Source organism: Myotis yumanensis, unplaced genomic scaffold, assembly GCF_028538775.1.
Source record: "Myotis yumanensis isolate MYYU_CA2020_CCGP unplaced genomic scaffold, mMyoYum1.0.hap1 SCAF_15, whole genome shotgun sequence".
In the NCBI taxonomy this organism is placed as follows: domain Eukaryota; kingdom Metazoa; phylum Chordata; class Mammalia; order Chiroptera; family Vespertilionidae; genus Myotis; species Myotis yumanensis.
In genome coordinates, this window is record NW_027223766.1 from 24,553,780 (window position 1) to 24,581,657 (window position 27,878).

Here is a 27,878-nt window from a genome sequence, read left to right on the forward strand (position 1 = left end):
TGAATCATCGGTGGTCCTGTGCGTCTGAGGTGAGATCAAATGAATGCATGCCAAGCACTCACTGAGGCATGGTGTGGCATGCAATTTAATCTAGCTTCTCTGCTATTTTCCTTTTATCTAAAACAAAAGGATTACGGTGTCTCAGGATATAATTCTGCATTAAAGTAACTTCTTATTTGGAGGACTGCACATAGAGAACTCCTGGTCATTTATAATTGTAAGCTCTGGTGCCATTTTCAATGTCAAATGTACTTAAGATTTGTGCTTATGTTTTAAAAATGAAATCTATGCAAAGTAAAGAAGTACTAGTTGAGTATTTTAACATACATAAAAGGTTGCTATTAAGGAATATCAAAATTAGGAGAACTATATAAAATCATTACGTTTCTGAAAAATAAGAACACTGAAACTCATAGATGTTTGCAGATATCCTTGTCTGTTTAAAAGGTTATTTGGAAATCGGTTACTCCAGGTCATTTCTGCCTTCTCTGCTTGCGTGGAAGATTGGGCAATGGCATAAATTTAGAGAACAAGAACAATATCTAATCACTAGTGAGAATTTTCTTTATAAGTTCAGCCAAATTGAGAGTGCAGCCAAAGTCAACATCTCCTCAAACTAGTGTGATTTCAAAGGCACGAGTGGTAGGTGATTAAACCTCCATTATCATCTTTCTGTGTCTTTTTAGTTCACAAAAGTGTTTACATATATTTTAGCATATTCCCAATTTACTGTGATTAAATTTCATTAAATCAACGTTCACTTTTGGGGGTTATCAGAACTAAAGTAAATAAACGATGAGGTATTATAAAATAAAATTGTAATTATAAACAATCAGATTACATGACGAATGACTGGCATACTTTTCTGAGTAATCAAATACTGCAGAACTTACCAGGTTGAGTCTCCATCATGTCTTCATAGAACAGTGTTCTTCCTTACCCCTACACTTCTAGACTCACAGCACCTTCCTTCTTACTGAGATCCAGACAATCCAGGCATTTCACATACTGTTAGCATCTCAGGAGGGCATTCCTTAGCCCTCTTCACCCACCTTCCACCATTGGCAACTGCCAGGACCATTCACTTACAGGTATAGGTGCTACCATGCCTGGAAATGAGCCAAAGCTGCCACTTCTACACCACTTCTCTGCTTCTTCCTTTACAACCCAATCAAAATGTACAAATATTTTCTACCGCCATTATTTACTTTGTTGGCACTATTCGGAATCTCCCATTTTTAAAACACAAATGTAGCCTTGGCCGATGTGTACAGTGGTTAGAGCACTGGCCAGTACACTGCAGGGTTGCAAGTTCGATCCCCGGTTGGGGTGTGTGTGGGAGGCAACCAATCCATGTGTCTCTCTCACAAAGAAGTTTCTCCCGCCTTCCCTCCCTCCCTCTCTTCCACTCCCTCTAAAAAAAAAAAAAAAAAAAAAAAAAAAAAAAAAAAAATCAAAGGAAAAAATAATCCTCAGGATTAACAAAAACAAAAAATACACAAATGCATATGTTCCAATGCTCAGAAGGTCCCATTCTTAAGTCATTGACTTACTACTTTTAACCATTTACTGAGTGATTTCTACATTGAAGATACTGCTCTAGGCTCTAAGGATACAGCAGGGATAAGAAAAACCAAAGCTCTCGCAAACTCTCATTATGAGAATCTTGGTGATCAGGTTTAAAACGTATATTGGGACTCACAAAATGGAGGCCGCCCCACATCACAAATCTAACCCCAAGTCGGCTGCATTTATGGGAAACATCTCTTAAGGAAACTTAATCTACACCAACCACAATCCTCGACCTCAGCTTTAGCCAGCACACCTTGCCCTAGAAATAGGACCTCCTAGCTTTACAAGGAAATTCTTGCCCTCCTAGCCAATCCTGCCCTGTGTCCGAGTTGCCTCTTCCAATGCTCTATAAAACTCACTTGTTGCCCCAATGCTCCACCCTTGTGAGGCACCATACCCCCCAAATCATGATTATTTTCCCCTTGAATGAAGGACATTACTGTGTTCCTAAATTGCTTTGGCATATGGCAGGAGGGAGGAACGGGAAAGATTGTCTCCATGTGACTGAGAGAGACGTGGGGATGATTTCAGGTGGGGTGTCAGGGAAGGGTCTCTGAAGAAATCACGTTTACGCTTAGGTCAGAATGACAAACTGTGACACTGACCATAAGCAACAGGCTGCTGCCAATACAGGATTCTGCTCTTTGCAAGCCCTCAATAAATGTGAAACTCAAGTAGTTATCTCTAAGATATGTGCTCCTTATTGTAAATAAATCACATAATGCTTCATATTAAAGAATATATAAAGTCAGATTAGTTTGGGTTGCCCTAGAACATCTGTGTAGACAATATCTCAAATAGTAACATCTACTTACATCATAAATATTTAAAATAGGTCTCAATGGGAAAAAGATCTCCTACTCTTAATGTTATCATCATTTTATATGATGCACATATAAAACATTGATTTGCATACAGTTTTACCACATTAATAAAAATGTTATGGGAATGTTAAACCTGACACTGATTTGTAGAAAGGAAGAGCATTTCTTTCCATAAGATGTTACTTCATCCTACCACCAACTATGCCCAGAAGTCCAGGCCCAACTGAAGATTCCATGCTGCTGGGAGCAAGACTCCACTTGTACTCAACCATGTTCATGCTTTCACATTTACCCAATGATGTTCTGAAATTTGTACTTGTTGTTCCTCTTTAAGTAACAGATTCTGATAGAAAATTCAAGATTATACTTTTACTATTCCCGATCCTAGGATAAGAATGATAAAACCTGTTGACATTAGAAAAGACAAGCCCTGACCACTGTTAAAAAGAAACAACAAGCCCCAAATGGAGTCGCTTGTGCTATGCAAGCCAAGACTTAACATTTAAGCTAACTGGGCTTCCACTTCACCCAGGAGTGTCTTCAGAACTAGTCAGAGTCAAGTGAAATCTTTTGGCCATCACCAATAAGGTAATCTGCCACATAGGCCTTTCCCCACCCCTCAAAGGAATACAGAGGAAAGATCATCCAAACCTATAGTGAAGTTTTGTAAGAGTTTATTTGAGTCAAATTTTACAACATGCCTGGAAGCAAGATCTCAACAGACTGAGAAAATGCTCCAGAGAATGGTAGTTCTGCAGTCTCATTCATGCACTTAAATTCAAAGGAAAAAAACATAGGGAAGGAACATGAAGTCCATTGCTGGTACATTAAGGAGGCAGAAGAAAGCAAAGCGGGGAATTTCTAGGACTGGATAAAAAGCAAAATGGAGAAACACATTCTTCTTCTACATTGGTGGGTACAGGGTAGTAAATACTTAGCATTTATAGCACATAGAGATGGTATGAGGGGAACAAGACAACAATGAGGGCTTCTGTGGTGTGCTCTGGTGGGCGCTTGTGCACTGCAGAGTCTATAAAACGAAATTACTCTAACATTTCAAAGGTATGTTGTCTTAGATTCATAGGAACAATGGACATGGCTCACTTAAGGTAAAGAGTGCCTTTTGCTAAGAAAGTGATAGACCTGGGCTATGGCTACTCATTGTGACCTACCCCGTTAGGAGTGTGTGATCAGACCCCCTTGTGGTTACTTTAGGTCAGGCTTGTAGCCTGCTAACTGGCCCCCTGAGCTTGTCAGGTTTACTACACAGCCCCTCATTTTTTCATAGGAAGATGAAGTAATCTGCCACAGACCCTTTCTGTCCCCCAGAGACATGTTACCTAGACCTGAAATAATTTTTTTGTCCTTGCCTTGCCTTTAAAAACCTGCCCCTTTCTATAGCCCTGGATGCTGCCTGATTCATGAATTGCTCAATGAAGGTAATCAGATCTTCAATTTTACCCCACTGAATTTTTTGCATCACTCATCAGGGACAAAAACTCAAGGGGAAAACATGATGCACTTTATCAACAATATATGTTGTGACAGGTTTTCAGAAATCTACTGTGGCAAAAAGTTGACAAAAATTTTCGCCTTTATTTTTGTGGGCTAAAAATAGAAACAGTAATGGGAAATTAAGATAACATTGCTCCAATTCAGGTTCTTCTCTGCCCATGAAAAGCTGTACCACAGGAAATGTTACTCATGCTTAAAAGACTATTAAGCCACTCAATAAAACTACAAATCAAGACAAATTTGAAAAGGATTTTCAATGAGTTTCAGTGAGAACATTCTTTATTGGTAAGCAAACACTTAAAAACTTTTTTATTACACACATCATGCAAAACAACTGACTTCACACACGGTTGTCTAATTGTGACATATTATCCTTTGAGATGATTATAGATTTTAAAAGTTACAGTGACTGTAGTAAGTAAAAAAAATCAGGAAAATGACTCTAAATGAAGCAAAATACTATGTAGTTCATGGAAAAATCTTGTTCATCCCTTCTAGATGTTTAATTTTCTCTCCTAATGAAAATCTGTATGTTTTTGAAGACTATTATATACAAAACTAGCAGCTGTTTTATATGTGCTAGGCACTCTACATAACTGATAAAAAGAAATTGCAAGGCCCTAACCGGTTGCTCAGTGGATAGAGCGTCGGCCTGCAAACTGAAGGCTCCCAGGTTCGATTCTGGTTAAGGGCATATACCTTGGTTGCGGGCACATTCCCAGTAGGGGGTGTGCAGGAGGCAGCTGATGGATGTTTCTCTCTCATCGATGTTTCTAACTCTCTATCCCTCTCCCTTCCTCTCTGTAAAAAAAAAAAAATCAATAAAATATATTAAAAAAAAAAAGAAATTGCAAGAATAAAATTTCAAATATTACAGGGTCTGGTTAATTTCCCTCTGGTTTTGGTAATCCAAAACAGGAAAATGCCCTTTTATTTAAAATGCTCATTTGTTTCAATAGATTATTTCCTTAGAAAGATGATTTTGCTCCTGAGACAGTGTAGTGTATCCCTGGACATCTTTTTGAACTAAGAGTGCTTCTTTGAACTATTATTTATATATTCTCCAAGTTGTTTTCGATGAGTGGAAAGAAACAGGGCTTCCTACTCTGAGGGGAAGACAGGAATAATCTTCTTACTCTATGTATGACACTCAGAAAAAGTTTTCTTTGTGGTGGTGGGATCAACACTTCTATCTGTGGAATTTCTGGTAGCACTCTCAGTAATAGAACCCCTAATACAGGCAAATTCACTGCCTTAAAATAACCAGAGCCCTCACCCGGCCGGTATGGCCAAGTGGTTGAGCGTGACCTATGAACCAGGAGTTCACATTCGCTTCCTGGTCAGGGCACATGCCCAGGTTTCGGGCAATCCCCTGTAGGGGCGTGCAGGAGGCAGCTGATCAATGATATTTCTCTCTCCTTGATATTTCTATCTCTCTCTCCCTTTTTCTCTAAGAATCAATAAAAACATATTAAAAATAAGTAAATATCCAGAGCCTCCTGAGAAAAGTGAATTCAAAATCTCCTATTGGCACAAGTCAACTGGCAGCGAGTTGGCACAGAACACATTTCTAGATTCCTGAAAGTGGGGTGCTGCCACAGCAAACACCTGAAAGTACAGAATGGCTTTGAAATTGGGCAGTGACTAGAGGATGAGAGAAGTTTTAGGAGTATGACAGAAAAAGTCAAGATTTCCTTGAACACTGTTAGTAGATATATGGATGAATGCTAGTGAGGGCTCAAAGGAGGTAAGCAGCATGGTAGAGAATGGGTAAACTGTCATGGAGAATATCTAAATTGACGTGAGAAATAAGGACATTAAAGGTGCTGCCAGTGAGGGCTCAGAAGGAAATGAGGACCATGCTGTTGGAAAGTAAAGAAAAAGAGACTAGAGTTATATACTAGCAAAATCTTAGCTGAAGTGTGTCCTGCAGTAATGTGGAAAGCAGAACTTTTAAGTGATAGACTTAATACATTTAGCTAGAGATTTCTAAGCAAAGCGTGGAGGGTGCAGCCTGCTTTCTTCTTGCGAATTATAATATAACTAGAGGCCCGGTGCACGAATTCGTGCATGAGTGGGGTCTCTCGGCCTGGCCCACGATCGAGGCCTATGGGGGGGGGGGGGGGCAGCCACCTGGGGGAAAGGACCCTGCGAGGTTGCCCGGCCAGCCCCCCCGATCGGGGCCTTTAGGAGGGCAGGGGAGGTGGCCAGCAGGGGTGAGGGACCGTGGGAGGTTGGCTGTGGGAGCACACTGACCACCAGGGGGCAACTCCTGTGTTAAGCATCTGCCCACTGGTAGTCAATGTGCATCAGAGCGACTGGTTGACTGGTTGTACAGGTCGCTCGGTCGTAACCGTCGCTTAGGCATATATAAATATAAATATATATATGTGGGAGGAGATAAGTAAATTGAGAGAAAAACTGTTAAATAAATATAAAGAAAATAGGACTTGATAACTTGGAAATTCTCAGCCTACTCAGATGGAAAAAGACATTAAAATGAAGAGATTCAGGCCTGGCTGGTGTGGCTTATTGGTTAAGCGCTGACTCATGCACCAAGAGAACATTGGTTCCATTCCCGGTCAGGGCACATGCCAGGGTTGTGGGCTTGATCCCTAGTAGGGAGCATGTAGGAGGCAGCCAATCTATGCTTCTTTCTCATTGATGTTTCTATCTCTCTATCCCTTTCCCTTCCTTTACCTCTAAAATCAATAAAAACATTTTTTTTTTAAATGAAGAGATTCAGGAAAGCCTGCTCTAGGGAAAGAGATAAGGGGATAATTGCACAACTTTTGCTAATACTCAAGAAAGATAAAAAAGGCCTGAGTATTTAGTCACACAAAAGATTCTTTGAAGAGATTAGGGGTATGACTTACAGACCCTCCAGCCATCTCAGAAAAAGTCAGAAAGAGCTGGGATTATCCAGGAAAAATATGTGGAGGAGCCTCTGGTTTACAGTGAATCCCCGTAACATAAACAGAAGATCCACATGTTTTTTGAGAATGTTATACCAGCAGACATGGCCATCTTAAATGGAAAGGTATAGAGAGTGTGTGAAATGAGAGATGATCAGACCTCCCAGAATTCCACAGGTAAAAAATAAGTTGACAAAACTACTCAGCTGCACACATGTGCTCCCTTTCATGAAAAAGTTACGACTCTGAAAGGATGTCCTCTAGGACAGTGGTTGGCAAACTGCGGCCCCTTGAGTGTGGCTCTTCCACAAAATACCACGTGCGGGCACGCACGTACAGTGCGATTGAAACTTCGTGGCCACACTCAAGGGGGCAAAGAGCCGCATGTGGCTCGCGAGCCGCAGTTTGCGACCACTGCTCCAGGACATCCACAAGCCTAAAGAATGGTGCTGCCAGCCACAGAAGACTATGCCCGGGCTTTGAAACCGAACGGAGTGTGCCTGGCTCATTTTCTAAATTGCCTGGCACCGGTAGCTCCTTTTTTCATTCCATTTTCTGATTCTTTGAACAGGAATGTCCATAACTGTTATTCTATGCCTGTCCTACCTTCATATTTGGGAGAAGATAACTGGTTCTAGGTTCACAGACGGAGAAAAAGTATCTTTCAGGAATCATACCCAAATCCTTACTCATACCTATCTTAGATGATTAAAATGAGATTTGGAATTTTTGAGAGGGTGAAATTCAGATAAGGTATTGCATTTGAAGTTGATGCTGTAATAGTCTGAGACTTTTGAGCACCTCTGGATGAGGTAACTTTATTTGGGATGGATGTGAACTTTTGAGGTGGGAGTAAACTGTGGTAGGTAGAATGGCCCCACAAAATGCTCATGTTCTAATGCTCAAATGTGTGCATTTTGCAGATGTAATTATAGTAAGCATTTTGAGATATTATCCTGGATTATCTAGGAAAACAAAATATAATCACAAGGATCCTTGTAAGAGAAAAGCAGAATTAAAGTTGGGACTAAAAGAGGTAAGAACAGAAGCAGAGACTGGAGGGATACAGCCATAAGTGAGGGGATGCCAGCAGCCTCTACAAGTTGGAAGAGGCAAAGAACAGATTCACCCTGGAGCCTCCAGAAGGAATCTGAGATGCTACTTTACATGGTGAAAGGGACTTCAAAGATGTGGTTAAGGTTACTACAGACCTTAAGATGAGGAGATAATCCTTGTGTGCCCAATGTAATCACATGAGTCCTTAAAAGCAGAGAACCTTTCCTGGCTGTTGTCACAGAAATATGATGACAGAGCCGTCAGAAAGATACAATGTTGCTGGCTTTGAAGATGGGAACAGAGGGCCACAGGCCTACCAATGCAAGTGGCCTCCAGAAGTTGAAAAGGCCAGGAAATGCTTCTCCCAGAGTCTCCCGAAAGAATGCAGTCCTGTCAGCACCTGACTTTAGCCTAGTGACAGTAGTTTAACCTACAGAATTAGAGGATAATAAATCTCCGCTGTTATGAGCCACTAAGTTTATAGTAACTTGTTACAGCAGCAATAGAAAACTAACCAGGAGTGGGTGACGTAAGATGAAGTGGTGTCTGCGAAGAACAAGCTTTTCTATCATTCCTGATGTACCTGCCTCACTCAGGAAATACCTGGCTTCAGCAGGAATGCAAACCTTTTCACTGGTCTTTCTTCAGATCCATTGGGCCTGACAGAACTGATATTCCTGTATTTCTATACTTGTTTTGTTCTGAAGTAGAAAACATTCTGGCTTTGACACTTAGAACAGTTTAGTATCTATAGTGGGCCCCCTAGAAAAATGTGTTGACTGAATAAATGAATGTGATCAAGGCAAGCTCTGGGAGGGACTGTAATTCCTCTTTTTTAAAGTGCTGTTTACCACATCTCAAGAATAGCTGGCCTTTATGTTTGTTTCAAGTTTATAATGTTCACAGTTCCATAATACAAGGCTGAACAGTAATATAGCTAAGTCAGTAAGTAAAAAGGATGTATAGTATCTTAATAGGAGAAATAATCATTGCATGATCAAAGTATTTCAAAATCAGAATAAAGATACTCTTTAGTATATATTATAGATAAATTTTCAAAACATTTGATCAGAAAATTCCTTAATGGCTCTTGATCAATGCACCATCAAGAAACTTTACTGCAAATTTTACCAAATTTATCAAAATGGAATTGTGTTAATTTTCTCTGCCAACAAATGTTACATGAACTCTGGGCATGTAACAAATTGGTTTGTGGATATTTAAAAGCTATCAACATAAGCCAGCCCTACAAATAATAATTCAAAGATATTTATCTCAAGATCTACTCCTAGTCCAAATTCATCTATACTAAGGCTGGAGGATAAAATAAAAATAAAACCAAAATGCATCTGTATAAATTATAAAAACAATTTGGTACTTGTATAAGTAAGTTTTCCTTATTAATATGGCACATCATCTCTCCTTTGTGTTACTACATGAATAGGAGCAGCATTATTTCAGTTGCTGGAGAATCACAGTGTTAATAATACCTGCTTCTTGTAGTGTCAGGCTTTCATCGGTTAGCTCTTTGCTTGGAAATGAAGTTATAAGAATAAAGTCAAGATTTGCAAATTCAGGACGGGACTGTACAATGAAGTCCCGAACATCCAGGATCCTGAGAAACAAGATAAAAATAATTTGTGATACAGAAGTCTTATTACCATGTAAGCTTTTAGCTAAAATTAGATAGTAATAAAAATCACACAATTCTAATCCTTATTTAAATGCGTTGTAATTTTCTTTAATTTACACTATTTCAATGGATGGATTTATTTTAGCTGTAAGACAAAATATGAGGATTAACTTTGGAGTGTACCTAGTAGCTACTTTTACTGTAAAAAAGAGACAATCGCCGAAACCGGTTTGGCTCAGTGGATACAGCGTCGGCCTTCGGACTGAAGGGTCCCGGTTCGATTCCGGTCAAGGGCATGTACCTGGGTTGCGGGCACATCCCCAGTGGGGGATGTGCAGGAGGCGGCTGATCGATGTTTCTCTCTCATCGATATTTCTGGCTCTCTATCTCTCTCCCTTCCTCTCTGAAAAAAATCAATAAAATATATTTTTTTAAAAATTAAAAAAAAAAAAGAGACAATCTTCAGATGAGTTATGCACAAAATAAATGCCAACCATGTTATTATAATGAAAAGTGCAGGCCCTACTTTTACCAGAGTATAAAATATTTTAGCAGCGCTCGACCCAGAAAAAGAAAGGTACCTCAAATTGGCCTGTCAAAGTGAGTCTGAAACTATGAAAAGTGTGTCATAAGAATAGTTTTTAAACATTACTTTCACACAGGGCTTGTGGCCAAGATGGTGGCATCAGTAAATGCCATACTCACATTCTCCTACAACTACATAAAAATTACAACTACAGAACCACCACAATTCAGAACCAACTGAAATCTAGCTGAACAGAAGTCCTACAACTGAGAATATAAAGAAGTCACATGGAGCCTGGCAGGAGAGGCAGAGATGCAGAATGGGCTGGTCCCACACTCATATGTGGCAAATAAAAAGTGGGAGGGCTATCTTGGCTGCGGCAGCCCCTGAGGAGCGGAGGACCCAGCTCCAAATCAGGCCCTCCAGCCCAGGGTTCCAACGCTGAGAAGTCCCCATACTTTCTGGCTATATAGACACCAGTGGGGATTGTGGATGAGTGAGACAGAGGGCTTCTGGAGTCCCAGGCAGTTCTTCTTTTTTATTTTTATTTATTGATTTGAGGGGAAGAAAAGGAGAGAGGGAGGGAAGGAGGAGAGAGAGAAACATCAATTTGTTGTTCACTTATTTATGCATTCATTGGTTGATTCTTGGATGTGCCCTGGTGTATGGGGATGAGGCTCTAACCAACTAAGGGCCACAGCCAGTTCCTCCTAAAGGGCCCATGCATGGACTTACTTGAATGCACTTCCTCAGAGCTCCAGCACTGGGGCAGCTGCTTGAAAGCTACCAGGGACATACTGAGAAGAACTGACTTGTCTGACATGGGGTGGGGTGGCAGCAGGAAAAGAGCTTGAGGGGTAGTCTTTCCCCAGAGAAAAGTGCTGGCAGAGGCCACTGCTCCTTTTCTGAGCCCTCCCCCCATAGAACTGGCAGGTGAGTGCCACATCTGAGTCTCCACCAAATTGGCTAAAACTGCTAGTCCTGTCCTGGTGATTTCCTGAGACCCGCCCCACCCACTTTGCAGGCCCACACAACTTACAGGTCTACCCAAGTGATTCCAGTGGCTTTTCCAGACAAACAGCCTGTCTTGGCTCATCCTTCACACATTCCTAAAATCTTTCAAATGAGTAGCATCTGGTTTGGGCATGCCCTTTACCTCTCACTAAGTGGCCCCAGGCCGGACACTGGTGGCACCCAGCCTTGGTCCACAGCTTGGCCTCTCCTGGGCACCTCCAAGCCCAGCACACGTAGCAGCCATCAGCAGACTGCTTTGTAACTCATTCCAGTTGGCCCCAGGCAAACACAGGGGGTGGCTAACCTTGGCCTGAGCCTCCCAGGAGGTCCCACAGCCAGCACAACTGATGGACAGCTTTAGATCACATAGAAGTAACACCCAACCACCTCCACAAGTGACAAACTCAAATGGCAGACTCAGCAGGCAACAGAGCTGCACTGAAGTAAGTCCTACTCTGTGGGTGGGTCCCTGCACAGCTGACACTCCATGGTGGTCCCAGCCAGTCCTGCAGTCTATCAGCTGGGGGTAAATCCCTCCCACTGAGGTGCCAACAGCAATCAAGGCTCAACTACAAGAGGAGGGTGTACACATAGGGGATGCAACTAGACTGCCCATCTCAGGTGAAAATGAACGATAAAATGGCAATAAATACATATCCACCAATAATTGAACCTAAAAAACAAATGAACAAGCAGAACAGAAACAGACTCATAGATGCAGTGAACATTTTGACGGTTGCCAGATGGGAGGGGGAATGAGTGAAAAAGGTGAAAGGATTAAGAAGTACAAATTGGTAGTTACAGAATAGTCATGGGGATATAAAGTATAGCATAGGGAATATAGTCAATAATATTCTTATAACTATATATGGTGAGAAATGGGTATGAGATTTGTCAGGATGATAACTTAGTAAGTGATATAATGTCTAATCACTGGATTGTACACCTGAAACTAATATGATACTGTATATCAACTGTAATTGAAAAACAAAAAAATGATTTAAAGTAAAAAAAGAATTTCTTTCACATATAAACAATACTCAACTTAGATCATAAATGTATCCCTGCAAAGGCATACAATAAACAAAAATAATCATATTAGCACAAGTGTTAATTTACAAGTGAATGGTGAAATGGCATTTAAAACGGTTTATTTGAAGTACTTGACAAGCACAATTAAACTTTACAGTATAAGTTTATATTACAAAGTTAACCCAATCAGTACTACCATAAATTTTTATATGAGTAAAGTCCAAATAAGGTTTCAATATTAAATTAAATCTGATTCCACTTTATGTGGTTTTAGCAACAGTGCAAAACTGCAGCTTTTAATGATTTTGTTTTTTTGAGCAGTACCTGGATTTGCATTAATTTTTGAAGTTTACAAAGGATGTTTAATTACTAAGTATTTCACTTCTTACACATAGCTATTACCCTTGTAAAGTTTTTTTCCCCCCTTTGTCAAAAACTTACTGCATATCTAAAGAATTTCATATTCTTCATTACTCCAGTCACATTCAGTTTACACAGATCAGTAACCCTATGTGTGAGAGTAAACTAGAAGCTTACCTGTGTGTACTATTGAATCTTTGTATCAAACGACTCCCATCTGCCAGCCTGATTTGAATTTTTGTTGTTGGCAGTGAATCATCAATCAGAACAGCTGCATTAAGTATTGACTTCTCCTCCTCTTCTGGGGAGGAAGGCGTACTGACAATTTCAGGGGTAAGGCTATGAAATAAGAATGAAAGAGTTAGAAAACAAATGCAAACACATAAGACATGTAACAAACTGAAGACAGTGGCATAACCACTGAGACTGATCCCTCACTCTCCAGCTAGCCCCCCTCTGGCTTCTGGACTAGCAAGAACATGGCCCCTCTGGTCTCCTATACTTCTTCCAAGCTCTTTCATTATATTACAGTTATTTTGGACCCTATGATTTTGATTTAGTTTATCCAATCTCTTTGAAAAGCCTATTTGTGTACTCCTTCCTTCTTTATCCCTTTGAAATTTCATGAAACTGTTTAGCAAACACGGGCCTTTAGTCAGAAATCTGAGCAACTTTGAGTTAACATCAAAGAATGACTAAGAGCACAGACAGACTTGGTTTCAAATCTCAGCCATGTTTACTGTGTAAACTTAAGTAAATTAATATCTTTGAATCCCAGCTCTGTCATTTGTAAAATGGAGGAAATATTGGGGTACGAAGGTACATTATACAGGCATATCTCAGAGATTCAGGTTTGGTTCCAGATCACCACAATAAAGTGAGTATCACAATAAAATGAGTATCACAATAAGGCAAGTCGTAATCTTTTTTGCTGGTGAAGGGTCTTGCCTTCAGTTTGTAAAAAAAATGCAGCATCTATGAAGCGCAATAAACTAAAGTGCAATAATATGAGGTGTGCCTGTACCATTAAGTCCTAGAACACTTTATCAAACAAAATCTAGTTGCTGGGCACTGAAGGATGTGCTTGGGTCTTAAAAAAAGGCAGGTTAACATATGTACTTGTATTTCCTACATGTCTCAGAAATCAGTCTCTAAAAGTGATGGCACTGTAATTAGCTAGTTATTAATAACTAGAGGACCGGTGCACGAATTCGTGCATGGGTGGGGTTCCTCAGCCTGGCCAGCGATTAAGGCCTATCGGGGGCCAGCCAGCCACGGGGAGGGGCCACAAGAGGTTGGCCGGCTGGGGGGAGGGGCCGCAGGAGGTTGGCTGGCTAGAGGGGGAGGGGCCATGGGAGGTTGGCTATGGGAGCGCACTGACCACCAGGGGACAGCTCCTGCGTTGAGCGTCTGCCCCTTGGTGGTCAATGCATGTCATAGCAACTGGTTGACCAGTCATTTCGGTAGTTCTGGTGGTTTGGTTGTAACAGTTGCTTAGGCTTTTATATATATAGACTAGAGACCCAGTGCATAAAATTCATGCATGAGGTGGGTTCCCTCAGCCCAACCTGCACCCTCTCCAATCCTGGGAGCCCTCAGGGGATCTCCTACTGATGGCTTAGGCCTGCTCCCCGCGTTTCTCTGCTCTCTGCAGGGCCTGACTGCCTGCTCGCCCAGTCGCTGCAACGACCTGCAAGCAGGCCCTGCTGTCTGCTCTCTGTGGGGCCCGCTTGCCGGCTAGCTGCCAGTGGGACTGAACGGACTGGAGGACTCCTGGGGGCGGGTCCAGCTGCGCCGCCTGCCTCTGCTCCTCCAGTGGAGCTGAGGGGCCTGGGCGCTGCCATCTTTGTGATGGAGTGACAGTCAATTTGCATATTCCCACTTTATTAGATAGGGTAGGAAAGGAGCAAAGGGAAGGCCAGACATTACAGGCCTGTTCCCTGCAAAACACTGGGGAGAGAGGACTGGACATAGGGAAGATAGACGCATGCCCAGTAAAGCTGGGATGACAAAGGAAAGGTACTTGCCAGTCAATCACACCTGGTGACAGAGATGGTTGGCCAGAATGAGTGTGGCCACTACAAGTGCATGGAAATTTTCGATATATAATCCCCTAAACAAAGAAGCTCATTCTCTTATGCTCTTGGCACACTTGGCTTCCTTGCATTCTCCCATGTGGCCCACGACCATGTGGACCCCTACACACAATAGACTAATGGACTGCAACTAGCTTGATACTGAACTGGACCCGACTACAACATGGAACAAAAACTCTGGACCCTGGCTCTGATTTTAGCTTTACTGAAACCCCAGCTAACTTCCTTCTATGACTAGACTAAGGGAAATGAGACTTTGGAAACTGAGGGGTGTCATTCCATAGAAATAAAGTTTTCTACTATATCGCATCCTCCTATGGAAGTCTCCGGAAATGCTTATTCCAGCGATACCTCAAGAACCCCACTCCCACTAGTGATGGGGGAAGATGAGGAACGTTTTTCTCCAATAACAAAAGCATAAAAGGATACAGAAATGGAGACTCGAGATATGAAAGACAAGGATAAAGAACCGATACTGAATTCTTTCCTATTCTGAGGAGAGGGGAATAGAGAACCAGTGTGCCCAATGCAAATGAAAAGAACTTGGAAGGGAAGGAATTATATGAAAAGGAATAAAACATGCACAAAAGGGCATGTGGGACACATGACTGATGCATCAATTCAGGTCACCTGTAGTGATAATGTGGACAAATAGAGGATAGCCTGTACTAACTTATTTTACAAGATTTATGAAGAGTCTTTTAAGCCAGGCTGTTATAAAGGAGTCCACTCATACACTAAACCATGCATATTGGTTTCTAAATTATGCTCAGCAGAATCCAAGGGGTTCTTGGGAAATGTCTGAGATAATTCCTCCTTCTCTTACAACCAGAGGAACTCAGGTTTCATATGTGTTTTAAATACATTTCGGGCTTCCATAACTTGAAGAAAGACTTTGGCTGCTTAAAATGTATTGAGAAAAACCAACTTAAGCACACTGCTTTGCTGCAAGAGATCAGTGGCACCTAAGCATGCTTAAAGCTATGATCTAAGATATCTACTGTTTTATCTAATTAACAACCCCTTCCAATATCCCCCTTTGACACTATGTAATTAGATAGAGACAAGATGATCTAATGGTAAAAGCACAGACTCTGGAGCCAGAGTTCCTGGTTTGAATTCTACATGCTAATCACATTCCACCTCAATCAATTTGGGCAAAATACTGCAACTGCAAAAGGAGGGATAACAGGATCCATAGGGAAAAGTGGTTGTGAAGATTAAATGAGTTAATGTATGTAAAGTACTTAGAGGGCCAAGAATGTGGTAACTGCTATCTAAGTATTAGCTACTAATATTGTCACCAGATTTGCATATCTAATTCCATCAGCAAAGTTTTAGTTTTTACTTTCTAGATTATTTTGATATATTTTATTCCCAAAGGAAATTCATGTTGAACACACACAAGTATTTTTCTCATTTTAGGATTCTACCTTCCAAGTTTTTGTCCATCTCCACTAAAAGCCTTGAACCTCAATCTGGGTTTTATGTATTCTTGATCCTGATGATCCTCCATATCCAAGTTCACTTGGCCACCATGAACCAGTCGCTGAAGCTCCGGGGGAATTTCTCTTTTAAAAAAGGGAAAAAGGTTTTAGTTAACTTTTGGGAAAAAAAAAAAAAAAAAAAATCTATACTGTTGATATTGATATAATCAAGTTGTGAGCTATACTGGAAAACCACAATTTTTGCATAAATTTGTAATATAAACGTTTCTGTGATGATTGATATTTCTTTATCTATAGATATTTTTCTTAAAGTTGCATCACATCATTCCTTAGAGATTCTCAAGATAGGGATTTTTGTTGTCATAGTGATCTTGGAGTGCTTCTGATAAATTGTAAGGCAGCAATTCTTACCTAAATTAACACTAGGAAATTCCTATGAGGACATAACAGTTAATGCAGATATTTCTTTCCAAACTCCTGGAAGAGGTTTTCAAAATGATAGGGATATTTTTTATTGTTGCGTGGCTGCTGAGTGCTGCTGCCCAGCCAGGGCGGGGGATGAATGATGCTCTGACATGGGGGAGCCATCTTGAACAATGAAGACTTGTCTCGGGTTCCACAGAACCACTGAATACCCTGCCAGGGAGTCATATGATGACGAATGACACTGTTTATAATGTCTGAGCCTAAAGCCCAAAGCTTAGGCTCTGTCTTACATATAAGCAAAACCTCAAAACCTGTTTTTGTGTGTGTGCTGTTTTAATATGCTTTACAATTTCCATCTTCCATATAAACTGAGGGAAGACTGCAACTTCTTTTGTTTAGAACAAATCCCTGACTGCACTGTCACTTATAGTAATGAAGTTGCCAACTTCCTATACCTCCCTATTCTGTTTTTATGCCTGTCACATTTATGTGAGAAGTGCTAGTCTGCTCATAAGTGCAAATTATCTGGCTGCTTTGTTATATCTTCTGGTGTGGTCATACTCGGGCATTTAGAAACTGAAATATGTATAATTTTATGGAAAATTACTTTCTTTTAGTCCCTCAATATTTGTAAGATAAAATTTACTTTAATTTTTTGGAAATAATATACATAGATTTATGAATTTTTCTTTGGAGATACTGAAGATGTATTACAAAATATTTGTTATAAAAAGGGAACAACAATTACATAGCTGACAATCACTGTCTGATATCAATCACTGCTTTCAAGGAGTCTTTTCTAAAACTATTCTTGATCATAATTTGTTTGAAAATATGGTGTGATTCAAATTTTTTAAAAAATTAGTATATCATACTGTGTGAACAGTAGCCTACAAAGTTTATAGATTATTTTCACTTAACAAATTAGTTTTCATCTATAATACATTCGTCATCAATAAGTTCTTTTCTTCTACCATCTTGAAATAAGCATCAATTTCAACTGTTCTGCTGATCTTCACTTAGCAGATGAACCCTTTCCCTACTTATCACTCCCATCTCTTCCCAGTGACTGCAGGGTTCCCAGTCCATAGCATTGACTTAAACTATCATATACTGCCTCCCAGGTCAGCCTCCCACCTTTCTCAATGACTTCAGCATACTGCCTACAGCTTACAGCATGTCTTGCCTTTTTTTGATATCCTGACATTATCTTTGATGAATTCAAATTCAAAATTCATGCTAATTAATGTTCTAAAATACCCTTTCTCCAGAGTGTTCTTTCACTATCTCAACTCCAATGAGTTTCATCTCCACTCCACTTGGATATATTTCATCACTTGGAAAAGCCCTGTCTTCAGTTCCTGGGTGGAATATAACCTCCTACTCCAGTTCCTTTACTGCTACTTAAATCTCCCAGTTCATCACCAATATCCCAGTAAAATATCTTATTCTTCAGTAAGAAGGGCTAGTGAGTTATGATGTTCTAAAGGCGGGTCAGAGTACTGTATATTGGTTTACTTTCATAAATTATAACTTCAAACTAACCTTTTGAAATCTTCTGCCAGCAGTAATGCCACTTTAAAAGATTTCTAATATAAGCTGCTGAATTTCAGGCATACATGCAATGAGTCACCCTGTCAACAGTAAGCAGGACAGTGGCTTAGTGGATGGCAACTACATGCTAATCAATTAATTGATTATACTGAGGTGGTTCTTCTTAGAGTTGGGACCATAGCTTCATCAGATTTTTAAAGGGACAAATGTCTTACTGCCTTCCCACTCCCCACAGGTGAAAACAGTAACTTATAGACAATAATATGTCCTTTATATACTTAGAAATACCCTTCCCCCAGGAGTCACTTACATAATCCAATTCTTAGATACCAGTAGAGTCCTACTGAATGGCATACTGCTTAAAAAACAAAAACAAAAAAACAAAACAAAACAGAAAAACTCCGACCGTGAATAACAAATAGAACACAATAATACAGCTTACCCTCTTTTAACAGACTCCAGAAATTGAGCATTCACTGGATCATTGTACGGTCTCAATTCTCCATCATCTAAACTGAAACCATTGCTCCACAACTTAAGCAAAATCTGAACCTTTTGAGCACAGAAAAAAAATAAAGATAAAGAAAATACAAAAATCTATTTGCATCAAACAATTTTAAGTTTTAAATGTAATTTTAAACAACTTAATTTAAAATATGGAGTTATTTGTACTCTCCTTATTCACAGTTAAAATAAAGACATACGTGAAACCATGTGTGTCTGCTAAGCAGATTTGTGTTTAGCTTAACAAATGGACCATGGCTGAAATACGAAAGGTCCCACAGGTCCCACACCTGGGCCCTGGCTTCAAGGCACAATTATTTCTAGTTCATTGAGAAAACAAAAGCAGTGAGATCATTCAGCTACACTCTGCACCCACCTTCTCCTTCTGTGTCTATATTTTCTAATTCAGAACTTAAATATTCATTCCAAGGTGCAAGACAGAATTTCTAGGGACCTGCCAAGGCTAAACTACATGTTTAAAATAAAGTTATAACTCCGAAATTTCAAAAGGTAAATGAAATAATGACTTAGGTGTTGCTATGTTTACAATTCAGCTCATTCTATGTCGTAACAGTACACCATTTATAATAATCATCATCATACATATATAAGCTTATTTTACAGTGAATCATACAATTCTTTCAACAAATAGTTATGTATCTCTAAGTGCAAGGCACAATAGGGATACAAAAGATAAAATTTGAGACTGAAAACTTACAAATTAGGCCTTTTAATCTGTTTTACAAATTAAGAAAACAAAAAGATATTTATATTACCAACTTTTAATTTTAAAATAAACAGTAGTAACTAGAGGCAAATATCTATAATTTTTCACTTTGATTACTGTACCTACATCTTGCATCTGATTTTCTCCATAGATGTATTCAGACTGTTTACAAATGGAATTACCCAATCTGTATCCTCCACCTGTAAAAGACTAAAATACAAAGCAAGTGAGTTAAAAATTCTGTAAGGCTTATTAAGCAGTATGTTGCAATAATCCTATATAATAAAGGCCTAATATGCAAATCAACCAAATGACAGAACTACCGGTCACTATAACGCACTGACCACCAGGGGGCAGATGCTCAATGCAGGAGCTGCTCCTGGTGGTCAGTGTGCTCCCACAGGGGGAGCGCTGCTCAGCCAGAAGCCAGGCTCACCGCTGGTGAGCACAGTGGTGGTGGCGGGAGCCTCTTCCACCTCCAAGGCAGTGCTAAGGAGCAGCAAGCCCAGCTTCTGACTGGTAAGTGCAGTGGCAGTGGCAGGAGCCTCTCCGGCCTTCTCTGCAGGTGGGCGATAAGGAGTGAGGGGTCCCAGATGGTGAGAGGGATGTCTGACTGCCGGCTTAGCAGGGGGGGGATCGGGCCTAAGCCGGCAGGCAGACATCCCCCCGAGGGGTCCCGGACTGTGAAAGGGCGCAGGCCGGGCGAAGGGGCCCCACCAAGTGAATGATCCTCATGCACTGGGCCTCTAGTGTGTGATATATATTTTAAAACTAAATTAACTATAATTAGTCAAACTGGTTTATATTTTCCAGGAAAACAGCATATTAACATTAAAGTCTTATGTTACAACACAGAGAGGTGTATTCAAGTAAGAAGTTATGTTTCTTGCCCTGGCCAGTTGACCATGTGGTAGTTTAGGAAACCTCCCCAAATGATTTGACAAGAGAAATCAGGTTGGGAAATGTTAACTATAAGAACACTAGAGGCCAGATGCACAAAATTTGTGCAAGAGTAGGCCTTCCTTCCCCCAGCTGCTGGCACCAGCTTCCCTCCAGCACCCGGGACCCAGGCTTCCCTCGCAGCCCTGACTATGTCCAGAAGGTTGTCCAGAAGGATGTCCAGTCTAATTAGCATATTATGCTTTTATTATTATAGATATGGCAATTATACACAAAAATACACTTTAGTATACCAATACTGCATCTAGAAAGTTTTGCAGAAACTGAAGAAGGTACAAAAATAATCCAATGAAAGAAAAAGAGCCTTTCAACAGGGTGGAGCAATTCGTCCTCTGCACAAGTAGAAATAAGAATCTCGACTTAAACTTAATCAAAATCAACTCAAAATGAGTTACAGGTTTAAACGGAAAACTATAAAACTTTTCTACATAACACAGAGAAAATCTTTGGGACCTAAGGTTAGGTGAAGAGTTCTTAGACAAGATACTACAAGTATAATCCATAAAAAAAAAAAAAAGATAAATTGGACTTCATCAAAATTTAAAACTTTGCTTTATAAAAAACCCTGGTACGAGAATGAAAAGACAAGCTACAGTCTAGGAGGAAATATACACACACAAAAATAAAGAACTATCAAACAATTTTGTTTGTAACAAATAATCCAATTTGAAAATGGGCCAAAGTAGAAGACACATTTTACTAAAGAGGAAAAATAAAGAGAGTGGCAAATAAGCACCCGAGAAGATGTTCAACATTATAGGCCATTAGAAAAATGCAAATAACATCATTAGCCATTAGGGTATTGGGGAAAACTGGGTGAAAGGTACACAACACCTTTCTGTACACCCTTTGCAAATTCCTGTGAGTGTAACTATTTCAAAATAAAAAGGTAAATAGAGAAGTTGCATAGAAATGTAAGAAACTGCCTCAACTGTCAATCATCAATAGAAAGATTATAACCTTATAAAAATGAATCAAATATTTAAAGGACAAATATACAGTAAGAAAAATAGTGTTATATAATAATATAAAAAACTATAGCCCTGGGAGGGTAGCTCAGTTGGTTGGAGTGTCTTCCTGAGATGCTAAGATTGCGGGTTCTAACCACAGTCAGGGCATATACAAGATCAACCAATGAATGCATAACTAAGTGGAACAACAAATCTCTCTTTCTCTCTCTCTCCTCCCTCACTCCCTCTCTTCCTTCCTCTCTCTCTGAAATCAATTTTTAAAAAACCTATAGAGGAGATCAAATCTATAAGTAGCATCCTTAGTTTTGAAATTGAGCATTTACCTTAGTTTTGTCATCACCTGAAGCTCTTGTGGCTTCATGTAGAGGGACAGCCCCATGTTCCTTTGCCTCTTTGAAAAGTTCATTCACTATTTTCCCAGGTGAAGGTCGAACTAGATGCAATCCACTGTATTCATGCTCATTTGAATAGAACCTTTAAACATTACACTTTGTGAATAAAAACTTAGAATACAGACATAAACTACTTTAAAGTAAAAAGCTACAGTCTTAGAAAATAACTTTAATGTAAAAAGAATAATTTATATGCCTTCTGTGAAAATATTTAATTTTAAAAATAGGATTAAGGAATAAATAGTGAACAGTTCATATCATTTCTCGTGGAGTTCGCAGAGATTCCTGTAGCAAGCTCAGCATGCATGAGAACAGGCTTGGTTCTTCCTCTCTCATCCTTTGCAATCACTTATAAATGCACTTTTGGAGTGTGGTGGGGAGAAGTGTTGGCAACCAAAAGCTAAGTCTTTTCCCTGAGGAATCTGCAATCACTAGGGACTTCGTTAGTGAAGAGACCTTTAGAGAGAGTGAACACCTAAATCTAGACTGCAGAGCTACACATAGAGGGTTTACTCCTAAGAGTTCTCTGGACTAAAAAATTATAACCCTGTGTTAAAGGTAAATGATTTAGACCACAAACAAGTTTTTTAGTGTATTAACTATGTAGAAACTGATTTCTACTCACTCCAACTTCATAACGGTCTTCCAGAACATAAAATTGCCTCTACATTAGTATCCTATTTTATCTTTTAAGATTTTTTTCAATCAAGAATAACAGCTCATATAACCTATGAAATATCAACATGAAGACTTCAAGTATAAGGTGACAATCAGAGCTCATGTTTTTAACTATCCATTCCCTCCAAATCAGTTTCAAATCTGCACTGAACTGACCCACAAAACAAAAAGTGGGCAAATTATATCAGCGCTAGAGATGAAGAATGAAGGTCACATTCAACACTTTCTCCAAAATTAGTATGTGCAAAACTGAACAGAGGTGGGAAGGGCAGACCAGCTCTCAATTCACTGTAAGTGAAGAAAAAGTCACCCTGGAGAACCAGTGGATACTAGCAAGCAGAACCCACTAAAGGAAGCTAACATAAGGCTGACTCACACTGCTGAGGGCAGGGGGAAGTGGAGGTGTGGTTGCCCCCAACCTGCTAGAGCTCCGGGCAATACACTGAGGCCCAGGTTACCCCAAGCAGGAGCCACTGGAAGCTTTCCTGCCAAGCTTATACTGAGGGTCCACGTGCTATACCATAGGTGGCTCTCTTTTCTTTTAAATTTTATTTTGAAATTACAGTTTATATTCAATATTATTTTGAATTAGTTTCAGGTGTATAGCATAGTGGTTAGATAATCATATACTTTACAAAGTAATCCCTCAATATTTCCAGTACCCATCCGGCACCATAGATAGCTGGCTCATAAGACAAGCGTTAGTATTAGGAGCTGTACAACAGAGAGGTAGCAATGAGAAAGGAAGATGAAGAGAAAGGGAGAGAAAATGATAAAGAAAGGAAGGGGTATTGGTGAGAAAGACCTCACTGGAAAACCTAGATAATGTTTATTTTTAAAAGATTTCAAGGCCATTTAAATAATTTGGGATTAGTGAACTAAAAAGGGATAAAATTTTTAAAAATAAGAGAAAAACTTACCTTTGAGGTGGTGTTCGTGGGCTTTTAAAGACTGAAGCTTTAGGTCTATCAGTTTTGGAAGATTTGCATTTTACTTCATCTTTGTACAATTCTGCCAAGGCCAACTATAAAATAACAGATTTGTTATACAGTGTGACACTAGAAATAAACTCTCCTACACAACTAGAAATTATGAGTAGAACATTAACTTGTAAGTGCATAGTAAAGGGCTCCAATGAAGGCCGCTGCTTACTCTCTTCCAAAATAAAACCAATTCATGCTCTTCTTTTATAAAACTAACCAAAATGTTGCAGATATTAGAATAAATTAAAGTTACAATTATTATTTAATTATTTTCAAATAACTATTCAACAGTTTAAAAAACAGTATTGGTAATATCATTTTCAAAGCTGAACCTAAATTCTACAATCCTTTTAGGCATTTTAACGCGCCATCTTATATTTTGGCGGGAAATTCACCCGCAACCCAAGTGTTAAAGAAGACGTTTCATAACCTGCTCTCATCAGATGTCAAAAATTATTTCCTTTAGCTGTTCAAGTTTTCAAAATCCAAACACTTAGAATAATTTCAAAAGTATTCTTTTTAAAAGCCTACCAGACATATAAGTGTCATAAAGTTTAGGAAAGTAAGCCACTGGAAAATGACAGACAATGAATTACGTACATGGTTTGTATAACTTTTAGAAAGCAAAACTACCAAATTATGCATTAAAGATATATGGCTGGCTATCTGCAAAATGAAATAAACAAAACATAGTTCTTGAAATTGGAATTTTTAAAAGTTAACCAAATATTTCAGTATTAAGTTATTTTGTTCCCACTTTTGATATTTTTGGACAACAACTCGAAAAACTTTCCTTAATGCCCTTGTGGTTATCTATCTATATAATAAAAGCTTAAGTGACCATTATGGCAGAACGACCAAAATGACTGGTCACTGTGGTGCACACTGACCACCAGGGGGCAGACGCTCAATGCAGGAGCTGCCCCCTGGTGGTCAGTGTGCTCCCACAGGGGGAATGCCGCTCAGCCAGAAGCCAGGCTCATAGCTGGTGAGCGCAGTGGAGGTGGCGAGAGCCTCTCCTGAATCAGTGGCAGCACTAAGGAGCAGCAAGCTGAGCAGTAAGGAGCAGCGAGCAGGCAGGCAGTAAGGAGCGAGGGGTCCCAGACTGCGAGAGGAATGTTCACTCCCTGGGGAGTGGGCCTAAGCCAGCAGGCAGACATCCCCCGAGTGGTCCTGGACTGCGAGAAGGCGCAGGCCAGGCTGAGGGGACCCCCCCCACCACAGTGCACGAATTTCGTGCACCAGGCCTCTTAGTATATATATAAAAGCCTAAGCGACTGCTACAATGGAACTACCAGAATGACCAGTTGCTATGATGCGCACTGACCACCAGGAGGCAGACACTCAAGGCAGGAGCTGCCCCCAGCCCGCAGGCCCCGATCACTGATGGGGCTTGCCGGCCAACCTCCTGGTCCCACCCCCGGCCGGCAGGCCCCGAATGCCTGATTGTGGCTGGGCCCCCGGGCTGGGACAGGGAACCAGGGGTGGGTGGCGGTGAACACGGTTCCTTTCCTAAGGGGGCTGAGGGCTGGCCCCCTCCTCAGGGCCAGCAGCCAACCTCCTGGGTCCCTCCCCCTGGCCGGAAGGTCCTGCTCACCTGGTCGGGGCTGGGCCCTGGGCTGGGATGGGGAACCGGGGGTGGGTGGTGGCGGGTGGCGAGGGAAGGAGGAGGCAGGGAGGTGGGGAACTGCATGGTGGCGGCATGCAAGTGGCGAGGGAAGGAGGAGGTGGGGAGACAGGGAACCTAATCGGCCCTGATGGCCGGCCAGGCCTAGGGACCTCACCCATGCCCGAATTCATGCACCGGGCCTCTAGTTCAATTATAATTGGCATGGCCATAATCTTTGAGGGAAAAGAAAAAACCAAAAACCAAGAAACAAAACAAAAACACACAAAAAACAGATAAGGTACTCCTTCTAGAAACACAAGAGATAAGAAAACTACTTCCAGGGTTTCTTTCCTCTGGAGGAAAAGAACAGGGAATTGGGGCAAAGTTAGTTCTTTGAAGATTCTATTAATAAACTTTTAAAATATACACATTAGAAAACAGAAATGAATGGCTTTATTTTTACTCCCTAAATTTTTACCCTCACTCTACCCAGATACACAATAGCTTTCATTTTTCTAACAGCAATTTTGCTAGACATCCTAATTATAAAAGTGCTTTGTAATCTAAAAGAACTGAATTAAATCCTAACTTATGCTCTTATTGTGATGGTGGGCAAATTTTTTAACTTCTCTGAGCGCTTCCCTCATCTTTAAATGTCTATTAAAAAAATATCTTAAAGAGTTGTTTTATGGAATACATAGTGTATGTAAAATGTAAGACAAGAGCTCCATTACTAGGAGATATTATTTTAAAATGTTTAATGATGATTATATCAGTGTTTCATTTTCCCCAAGATTTCTTTTCTTTCTGCAGTGCTGTTTGTATATCACCTATGACCTTTTCCTACTTTATCCCTTAAAAACAACAACAAAAATGAGAGTGAGAGAGACACATAGAGACAGAAACAGAGACAGACGCCGTGACTGACAACTTGGGCCCAAAGTTTTTGGAAATTTTACCTCCATGAAATCTCTTCAAAAGAATATCCCTTTATGGATTTCCTCTGGAGCTGATTATATTATTTGGGCTCTATGAATTACTTTTATGCTATTCCTCTCCCATCAATGGAAATCTTATCTGTGTTTCAAAGGCTCATTTAGCCATCCTTCATGAAACCTATCCCAATTTTCTTAACTAAATGATATTTTTTCTAAATCCTCATAGCTCTCTTATTACTAAGTTAATATTAAACACTAGAGGGCCAGTGCATAGAATTTGTGCACCAGAAGGGGGGGTTCCCTCAGTCCAGCCTGCGCCCTCTTGCAGTCCGGGACCCCTCGGGGGATGTCCGCCTGCCTGCTTAGGCCTGATCTCCTGGGCAGCGGGCCTAAGCTGGCAGGTGAACATCCCCCAAGGGCTCCTGGGCTGCCAGAGGGATGTCTGACTGCCAGCTTAGGCCCAGTTCCCCAGGACTGCGAGAGGGCGCAGGCCGGGCAGAGGGACCACCCCCCCCCCCCCCCCCCCAACGAGTGCTCGAATTTTCGTGCACTGGCCTCTAGTTCATAAATAAAAAAACAAAAACCCTATCTTCTAATTGATGGTAGCACTATCAGAATATCTGATCATTAATCATGTGTTAATCCACTGGATTATTGGTAAATTTGCCAAGAATCAGGTGATCAATGATCAGTAACATCACCCCTAGCTTATAAATAAAGACACTGAGCATGAGAGAGGTTAAGTTCTCCTAAGGTCACACAACTACTAAGTGGCAGGACCAAGATGCTAACCGCAGTTGCCCTGACCAGAATCTCCATTTCCCCCAGCATCCCACATTACCTCTTGGTGAGGGGGGTCTACAATAGAAAGGAAGATAGACAATAGCTTTGCTATTCCTCGATGCTCTTTCCTCCTACTGAACTGACTTATGGGCACTGGTTCATCTCCTAACCTGACCTTACCATTCTCCAAGTCCTCATTTCATGCACTGCTTATTTTGGCACGCAATCATATGCCATCTTAAATGTTGCCCAAAATATATTCATATCTTATTTCTGTAAAAAAAAAAAAAAGGTAGAAATGTCCTTTTCCATTGTATCCCTTTCAACGGTGTCCAGCACCAACGGTGGGTGTGATGTCCTATGCATGTACCTCAGCATCCCCCGAGCTCAGCAGTGTGTTCCGTGGCAGGTGGTCAACCTTTGTTCAGAGAAGTAGAGAAGGAAGGTGGGACTATAAAGTAACAGAACTGTTCTACCAAGGCTGTGCATTCAGGGTCATTTATGCTTCATTAGATAGCTCGCTATAGGCGGCCACTTGTTGGATTTTACCAATGATCTCATAAGGAGCCCGAAAAATAAAAATAAAAAAGCCTAAAATGAGCCAAGTCGTGTTAAGCATCCGATAAAGGCAGAGTCCGGCGCAGCCTGTTGAGTAGCTGCCTCCCGTCCGCGTCCTATAGCCTCGCGCCGTTTCCACTCCCCGTCTCTCAGGTGCAACGCTGCACAGGCTGCAGCTTCCACCGCCGGGCTGGGCACCCCTGGGGTGAAAGCCTCCGGTTCACCCCTTAAAAGGGAAAAGCCACCTGATCAGAAAGCACCGTTTCTGTCTATATTCAAGACAGAAACAGCCTCCAGGACGGAGATCCAGCCCGCACACCTGTTACTCCTTTCTAAGCGCGCGCCGGTTTCCCCTCCGCCACAGTCCGCCTTCCCTCCGCGGCCAGTCCCCCGCGACGCCCGCCGCAGACCCGCTCAGCCGACCCCACCACACGCCGCTCTGAACGGACTTTGCAAGCGGAGCGCAGGGGAAACGGACACTTGATCCCACGAACACCCGCGGACGCTGCGCCGCCCGAGTCCCAATGCGGTCCTCAGGTCGGCCTCCCACACGCCCCGCCCGCCGCCCCGCCCGCCGCCAGGCCCCGCCTCGGCCGTTCGCTGCACCTGCAAGTCCCTCGCGCTCGGGGGTCTCGGCCCCGAGGGTCGGTCCCGCTCCCCCGGCCCCGCCTCGCCGCCTTCCGCCATCTTAGACCCGCTCGCAGGTGCCGGCGCCTGCGGAAGAAGTGCCTCCCGCAACTTCCGGGCCGGTTGCCTGGCAACGGGGGAGGCCGTCTCTGTGCGTCCGGCTTCCGCGCGCGCCCC

General features: G+C 41.3%; 1 protein-coding gene across 2 annotated transcripts; it reads right to left on the minus strand.

The window, feature by feature from the left end:
* UBXN2B (UBX domain protein 2B) lies at positions 1–27,761 on the minus strand. Of its 2 annotated transcripts, XM_070392035.1 has the most exons (9): positions 27,681–27,761; positions 23,124–23,227; positions 21,457–21,607; positions 19,329–19,412; positions 18,414–18,523; positions 15,977–16,114; positions 12,625–12,786; positions 9,373–9,497; positions 1–117 (listed from the first exon to the last, which is right to left on the minus strand). In XM_070392035.1, exons 1-9 carry the CDS (start codon positions 27,759–27,761, stop codon positions 86–88), a joined length of 987 nt encoding a protein of 328 aa, XP_070248136.1. In that variant the 3' UTR covers positions 1–85. The 2 variants fall into 2 exon arrangements, with proteins under 2 accessions (XP_070248136.1, XP_070248135.1); XM_070392034.1 differs by lacking the exon at positions 1–117 and having other exon boundaries at positions 4,916–9,497.
* Between the last annotated feature and the right edge of the window lie 117 nt (positions 27,762–27,878).

Excerpts from the sequence above, each read along its gene's own strand:
- UBXN2B (XM_070392034.1), bottom strand. The coding sequence starts at position 27,761 with ATGGCGGAAGGCGGCGAGGCGGGGCCGGGGGAGCGGGACCGACCCTCG. Across the intron at positions 12,787-15,976 it reads GATGGACAAAAACTTGGAAG|CCTTACCCCTGAAATTGTCA; the intron begins GTAGAATCCTAA and ends CTTATTTCATAG. Across the intron at positions 9,498-12,624 it reads AGATTCAATAGTACACACAG|GATCCTGGATGTTCGGGACT; the intron begins GTAAGCTTCTAG and ends CTTGTTTCTCAG.